At 45.1% G+C, this 8,234-nt stretch overlaps 1 protein-coding gene across 1 annotated transcript; it reads left to right on the forward strand.

The window, feature by feature from the left end:
- The first annotated feature begins 1,801 nt into the window (after positions 1–1,801).
- Positions 1,802–4,046, forward strand: LOC121871251. The gene is made up of 3 exons (XM_042373457.1): positions 1,802–1,890; positions 2,894–3,000; positions 3,776–4,046. The coding sequence occupies exons 1-3, from the start codon at positions 1,821–1,823 to the stop codon at positions 3,926–3,928; spliced, it is 330 nt and encodes a 109-aa protein (XP_042229391.1). The 5' UTR covers positions 1,802–1,820; the 3' UTR covers positions 3,929–4,046.
- The last annotated feature ends 4,188 nt before the right edge of the window (positions 4,047–8,234 follow it).

Raw genomic sequence — 8,234 nt, forward strand, 5'->3', positions numbered from 1 at the left:
TCCACCACCACACAGTAGAACCTCCAACACACCACCACCACCACACAGTAGAACCTCCAACACTCCCACCACCACACAGTAAAACCTCCAAAACTCCACCACCACACAGTAGAGACCTCCAACACACACACCACCATACAGTAGAACCTCAACACTCCACCACCACACAGTAGAACCTCAAAACTCCACCACCACACAGTAGAACCTCCAACACACCACCACACACAAACAGAACCTCCAACACACCATCACCACCAACACTCCACCACCACCACACACCACCACCACCACACACCATCACCACCACAAAACAGAACCTTCAACACACCTCACTTATGAAATACCATTAAAATAACTATACTATATTACAACACCACAAGATTTCATCATTTAAATACCAAACCCTAAAAGGAAATTTCATCAATTATCTGGTCCATATTTTTTGGGGGAGGCTGTGTTGATTATTTTGATGGCTGGGTTACGCCCTTCACCCACCAGTCTCACTCTCCGCTCCGAGACACTTACTACCTACAGGCTGTTTTAATAAGGTACCACAGGTCACCCCCCATACGTGTGTTTTCATCTTTTGTTTTCCCTTAACTTCACCCAGACTCACTCTATACTATGATATTTTCCAAGTTCTTAAAAAAAAATTAATGTTGGTAGTTTCGTTGCACTTGAGAGAGAGAGAGAGAGAGAGAGAGAGAGAGCTCTGATGTTGTGTGCACCAGGAGGAGGAGGAGGAGTTAAGTAAAGTTGTATATCAAAAACCTTACAACTTGCACCACCTTGTCATCTCGTGTACACCTTACCACGGGTCGTCAACAGGGGGAGGAGGAGAAGGAGGGGTCATCGCCGCCAGGTAATGAAGGCCGTGTTTTATGATCTTTGTGAGTTCATATCAGAGAGGGGAATGGGGCCGTGAAACTCAACACTGGCATGAAGTGGTTTGGTGAAGATCGTCTCACTACACCCAAGGATATTGCCCATGTTTCACAATTTAGCTCCACCTCCCAGACTCTAATGGCGCTATTGTACATAGCCAAGAACACCCGTTAACACCCTCCTGCCACACTCATACCACCTCACCTGGATATATACCCTGTATATATAATGCTTTGTTATCCTTAAAGCTTTATATTCAGTTTAGAAATCATAATAGCTGTAGAAGAAACAGATACGAATGAAGAATAAGTGTGAACTTAGTTATCGCCATAATAATCACGAACTTAATATTACAAAAAACAAAAACAAAAGTTGTGTTATAAGATTACAGCAAAGCCACACCACACTGCTCGCTATATGAGTCATGCTTCCTCTCTAAAGGTAGTTGCTTCAACTCCGGCCACTCCTCCACCCAGGTGTGTACGAGCACCTAACGTTACAGATGGGGAAGTGAAGGTGGTCGAGTGCAGTGCCGGGGCATGTTCACGTTTTCTCTAAAGTTGCGGCTACAGATTTGACCTGACTATCTGCGTTATATTCTTCACCTGACTAGTTATTGATGAGTCTCAGAGTATATTCAGTACCATATTAAATGATGATTTTCTCTCTTCTATGAGTTAAATGGTTAGGTTAGGTTAAGTTATGAGTACATGTAAAGTCAAATGCGTTCTTAAACCTCCGAGTATTGACACTATATGCACGAAGTGGATGAAGGGGGGGAGAGAGAGAGAGAGAGAGAGAGAGAGAGAGAGAGAGAGGAAAACACAGCTATCATGTCATATCCTTTCTGGTGTGTCACCGTCAACCTTCCTACACTTTCCTTCCTCCCACTACAGTAATTCCGTCGGCGCCGCTGTGTGCACTCTGACATAGTAATGGAGGTTGTGTATGTACTTTTGGTGATGTCCGCTGTCTTGTGTATAGTACACTCGCAAACACCTCTTGGTAAGTACAGTATGGTAGTGTTGGTGTAGTGTGTTGTGGTAGTGTTGTGTTGATGTAGTGTGTTGGTGTAGTGTGTTGTGGTAGTGTTGTGTTGGTGTAGTGTGTTGTGGTAGTGTTGTGTTGGTGTAGTGTGTTGTGGTAGTGTTGTGTTGGTGTAGTGTGTTGTGGTAGTGTTATGGTAGTGTTGTGTTGGTGTAGTGTGTTGTGGTAGTGTTGTGTTGGTGTAGTGTGTTGTAGTAGTGTTGTGGTAGTATTGTGTTGATGTAGTGTGTTGTGGTAGTGTTGTGGTAGTATTGTGTTGATGTAGTGTGTTGTGGTAGTATTGTGTTGATGTAGTGTGTTGTGGTAGTATGTGTGTTGGTGTAGTGTGTTGTGGTAGTGTTGTGGTAGTATTGTGTTGATGTAGTGTGTTGTGGTAGTATTGTGTTGGTGTAGTGTGTTGGTGTAGTGTGTTGTGGTAGTGTTGTGTTGGTGTAGTGTGTTGTGGTGTGTTGTGGTAGTATTGGTGATGTGGTGTGTTGTGGTAGTATTGTTGATGTAGTGTGTTGTGTAAGTTGGTGGTGTGTGTGTTGGTGTAGTGTGTTGTGGTAGTATTGTGTTGGTGTAGTGTGTTGTGGTAGTGTTGTGTTGATGTAGTGTGTTGGTGTAGTGTGTTGTGGTAGTGTTGTGTTGGTGTAGTGTGTTGTGGTAGTGTTGTGGTAGTATTGTGTTGATGTAGTGTGTTGTGGTAGTATTATGTTGGTGTAGTGTGTTGGTGTAGTGTGTTGTGGTAGTGTTGTGGTAGTATTGTGTTGGTGTAGTGTGTTGTGGTAGTATTGTGTTGGTGTAGTGTGTTGGTGTAGTGTGATGGTGTAGTGTGTTGTGGTGGTATTGTGTTGGTGTAGTGTGTTGTGGTAGTGTTATTGTACAGGTATATATAAAATGAATTAACATCTTCACTACTCTTACAGGTGTACAGTACAGGTGTACATACAGTGAGTTAACATCTTCACTATTCTTACAGATACGAATGCAGAGATCATGATCATTTCACTATCAGTAGCATTGATCGTCGTCACAACAGCCTTCTTGATTCTCTTCATTAGCCACTACACTTTCGTCAGAGCTCAGGTGTGTTGCTTTGTTAAGTGTGGGTCAGGTGTGTTGCTTTGTTAAGTGTGGGTCAGGTGTATTGCTTTGTTAGGTGAGGGTCAGGTGTGTTGCTTTGTTAGGCGAGGGTCAGGTGTGTTGCTTTGTTAGGCGAGGGTCAGGTGTGTTGCTTTGTTAAGTGTGGGTCAGGTGTGTTGCTTTGTTAGGCGAGGGTCAGGTGTGTTGCTTTGTTAAGTGTGGGTCAGGTGTGTTGCTTTGTTAGGTGAGGGTCAGGTGTGTTGCTTTGTTAGGCGAGGGTCAGGTGTGTTGCTTTGTTAGGCGAGGGTCAGGTGTGTTGCTTTGTTTCAGGTGTGTTGCGAGGTCAGGTGTGTTGCTTTGTTAGGCGAGGGTCAGATGTGTTGCTTTGTTAGGCGAGGGTCAGGTGTGTTGCTTTGTTAGGTGAGGGTCAGGTGTATTGCTTTGTTTGGCGAGGGTCAGGTGTGTTGCTTTGTTAGGTGAGGGTCAGGTGTGTTGCTTTGTTAGGCGAGGGTCAGGTGTATTGCTTTGTTAGGTGATGGGTGACGTGTGCTGCTTTGTTAGGCGAGGGTCAGGTGTGTTGCTTTGTTAGGTGAGGTTCAGGTGTGTACCGGTATTAGATACAGGTAACAGATATATTAATAATATTGTTTAAGGATAAGAGATACAATAATCATAGAGAATATAAATAAGTTAACATTGCTAGTAGCTGTCATAAAGCCTATTCTATTTATGATCATATTCGCTTTACGATACCTGATGCTTATTCACTTTAATGCAGTTACAGAAAACAGGATTGCCCCAAAAGCTTCAGACTCTTCCAGTTCCTGAGAATATGGAGTATACACCCTACGATGATGTCACTAATGAAATGGAATCCCATATTTACGAAGAGATAGAACAGGTGGTTGCTGCCACTGGAAAGAATTGTTAAGATGCAGCAAGGTGTAGGGGATGGAGGAGGAGGAGAAGGAATATTGAGATCACCCTTAAGTTTAGATATGTGAAGAATCACCACCCCAGCCTGCTCCACCTGAAGAATCACCACCCCAGCCTGCTCCACCTGAAGAATCACCACCCCAGTCTGCTCCACCTGATGAATCACCACCCCAGCCTGCTCCACCTGAAGAATCCCAGCCTGCTCCACCTGAAGAATCACCACCCCAGCCTGCTCCACCTGAAGAATCACCACCCAGCCTGCTCTACCTGGAAGAATCACCACCCAGCCTGCTCCACCTGAAGAATCACCACCCCAGCCTGCTCCACCTGATGAATCACCACCCCAGCCTGCTCCACCTGAAGAATCACCACCCCAGCCTGCTCCACCTGATGAATCACCACCCCAGCCTGCTCCACCTGAAGAATCACCACCCTAGCCTGCTCCACCTGAAGAATTCACATTCCCATTCCCATTCCTACAACCGTTAGGTTAACAAAATATAAAACATGAATACTTCTAGGTATCATTTTGTGCTCAGGTCATGTAAGGTCAGATTAAAATCATATAGCCAACGCACATTCTACCATGACCTCACTGAAGTTTACCCTCCCTGGAGCAAACTACATGGGGAGGGGGGGAGGGGAAAGGGGGAAGTGAGAATTGTATCCTGATTGACCTATAACAATGTGTTCTCGTGTCGGCACTTGGTCAGACAGTAATTACGACGCCGACACAACAAACTCCTGTCACCTGTCGATTCTGCAAGTCAAGCTTAGTGTCGCCTCGGATCCATTACTAATGAGTTATATTAATTTGTTGTGATCTAAATACATTTATAAAAGGTGAAACACAAAAGCTGAAGAATCTGTGCCCCTCCTCTGCCCCCCCTACACCCCCTTCCCCCTCAGCGCTCCCGGGGATAGAGATTCGAACGTCGGAAAAAAGGAAAAGGCTACGAGTGGAGGCAGCAGAGAAGCGACAATTAAGGAGTGAACAAGTGCGGAGTAAACCTGGAGTAGTGAACCCAAATACTGTCTTCTTAATTTTCCTGGTTATTATACATTAAACAAGTTACAACATTATGCAGTTTTTGTCTTTAACATATCATACAGGCAGTAGGTAGTAGGCAGCTACCAAACAGGGAGGTACTACCGCCTGGGAAGATATTGGAAGCATAATGTATTGTCTAATGGTAGACCCTGCTGCCATATGGCATCACGAAAATTGTGACCAAGTCCCAGGTTGTTGATCTGACTTTCTGCCTCATTTACACAGTTGCAGGGTCTCAATTGTTTCTCGTACTTTGACAACACAACAAACATATATTGTTTCTCACTATTGATCTTTTTTTCTTTATGGTTTATTATTATTATTATTATTATTATTATTATTATTATTATTATTGTTATTATTATTACTGTTATTATTATTATTATGAGTATTATTATTACTATTATTGTTATCATTATTACTTTATTATTTTATTTTTAATTTTGTATTTTGTATTACAAATTTTATTTAACATGAATTATTATTACTACTGTTATTGCATCCCCCAAGGCCCTGTGCCCGGGTTGGCTAATACCCGTAAAAAAAAAAATACAGAATTTAACATCGTGCCATTTTGTCTTTTCGTTATTAGCTACAAAATGAAGACTAAATAAACTCTTCAGACTCATTGGTGTTTGTTATTCATTATATACAAAAGATCTACAGAATGATTTAAACATTTCTTTATCTTTGTTCAGAAATTTATTCACGAACTAAATGGTGTGAAACATGTATTTTGTGACACCTTACACATCAACAATAACAAGGCATCAACAACAAGATAACAACAACAAGATAACAACAACAAGATAACAACAACAAGATAACAACAACAAGATATCATCAACAACAACAAGATATCATCAACAACAACAAGATATCATCAACAACAACAAGATATCAACAATAAAAATCAATAACAATAACAAAACATGTACAAGAATATCAACTACAAAAAACAATAGCGAGATATCACCTGGCACTCCTAATCACACTGGTTATCGTGACGTGGTAATGTTATCCCTGCTTCGCTATCACCTCGCCCAGGATGTAGATAAACAATAGTGGACTTATTCTTGAAAGTTATTAGCAGTTTATTTCGCCTGATGATTCAACACCCTAATGCTAACCTAACCTAACCTAACCAAACCTAACCTAACCTAACCTAACCTAACCTAGTCTAACCTAACCTAGTCTAACCTAACCTAACCTAGTCTAACCTAACCTAACCTAGTCTAACCTAACCCAATTTAACCTAATCTAACTCAGTCTAACCTAACTCAGTCTAACCTAACTCAAACTAACCTAACCTAACCCCCTCCCCCCACAGAATGCATTAGGGTCTTTAGTCATTAGATGAAATAAACTGATTGGTGGGGTGGGGTGGGGTGGTAAAATAGGTGGGTAAAAATGGTAAAGGGGTTGGGTGGGGGTAGAGGGTAAGGGGTTGGGTGGGGTGAGGTGGGGTGGGGTGTGGAGTGGATTGGTGGAGTGGGTGAGGCAGTGAGAATGAGGTGAAGTTGGGTGGGGTTGAGGTTGGGTAGGGGTGGGGGTGGGTTGGTAGAGGTGGTGGGGTGGTGGGGTGGGTTCTAAATCATGTCAATACGTCTCCCTGAAAGTTATGAGCTTGAATAGCATTTTACACACTGGAATACACACCCAGTCACCCCCATCCTAAACACACATCCTACTATACCCCAGTACCCCCCATCCCGCCACACCCCCAGTGCCCCCATCTACACTATACACCCCTATACATCAGTGCCCCCCATCTACACTATACACCCAGCCCCATCCTACACTATACACCCCACTATTTTTGTTTCCCCATCCCCTATACCCCAGTGCCCCCATCACTATACACCCCAGTACCCCATCCTATACACAGTACCCCCACCCCAGGCACCCAGTACCCCGTACACTATACACCCCAGTACCCCATCCTACACTATACCCCAGTACCCATCCTCACCTGCACCCCAGTGCCCCCATCCTACACACTATACACCCCAGTACCCCCATCCTACACTATCACCCCAGTACACCCCCATCCCACACTATACACACCCAGTGCCCCCATTCCTACACTATGCACCCCAGTGCCCCCATCCCACACTATACACCCCAGCCCCCATTCTACTACCCCAGTGCCCCCACACTATACACCCCAGTACCCCATCCCCTACTATACCCAATTGCCCCATCCTCACTATACACCCCAGTGCCCCCATCCTACACTATACACCCCAGTACCCCCCATTCCTACACTATCTACACTATACCTTTAAGTACCCCATCCCACACTATACACCCCAGTACCCCCTATTCCTACACTATACATTCCCCTATACACCCAGTATCCCACCTACACTATACACCCCCCAGTGCCCCCATTCCTCACACTATACGCCCCAATGCCCCCATTCCTACCTATACACCCCCAGTACCCCATCCTCTCTCCCCAGTCTTCCATCCTACACTATACACCCCAGGCCCACCCCACTGTACACCCCAGTGCCCCCCTACACTATACACCCCAGTGCCCCCACCCTACACTATACACCCCAGTACCCCCATTCCTACACTATACACTACCCAGTGCCCCCATTTCCCACTATGCACCCCAGTACCCATCCCTCACTGCACCCCAGTGCCCCCATTCCCACTATACACCCCTACACTATACACCCCAGTACCCCATCCCCTATACACCCCAGTACCCCATCCCACACTATACACACAGTACCCCATCACCTATACACCCATCCTGCATGCCTATACACTATGCACCCCCATTCCCACACTATACACTGATACTTTGTCCCACACTATGCACCCCAATTTCATTCCTGCCTTTAGTGCCCATTCTCACACTATACACCCCAGTACCCCCATCCCTACACCTATACACCCCAGTACCCCATCCTACACACTATACACCCCAGTACCCCCATACCTCCATCCCTTTTAGTGCCCCATCCTACACTTTATCCCTGCTACCCCGGTGCCCCATCCCCTACACCCAGTATACCCCACCCCCTACACTATACACCCCAGTGCCACCCCAGTGCCCCCATCCACCCATAGTGCCCCCATCCACACTACCCCAGTACCCCATTTCACACTACCCCCATCCTACACTATACACCCCAGTATGCCCCCTATACACCCCCCATCCACACATACATACACCCCAGTACCCCCATCCCACACTATACCCCAGTACCCCCATCCTACTATACACCCCAGT

This window comes from Homarus americanus, unplaced genomic scaffold (genome assembly GCF_018991925.1).
Source record: "Homarus americanus isolate GMGI-L3 unplaced genomic scaffold, GMGI_Hamer_2.0 scaffold46973, whole genome shotgun sequence".
NCBI lineage: Eukaryota > Metazoa > Arthropoda > Malacostraca > Decapoda > Nephropidae > Homarus > Homarus americanus.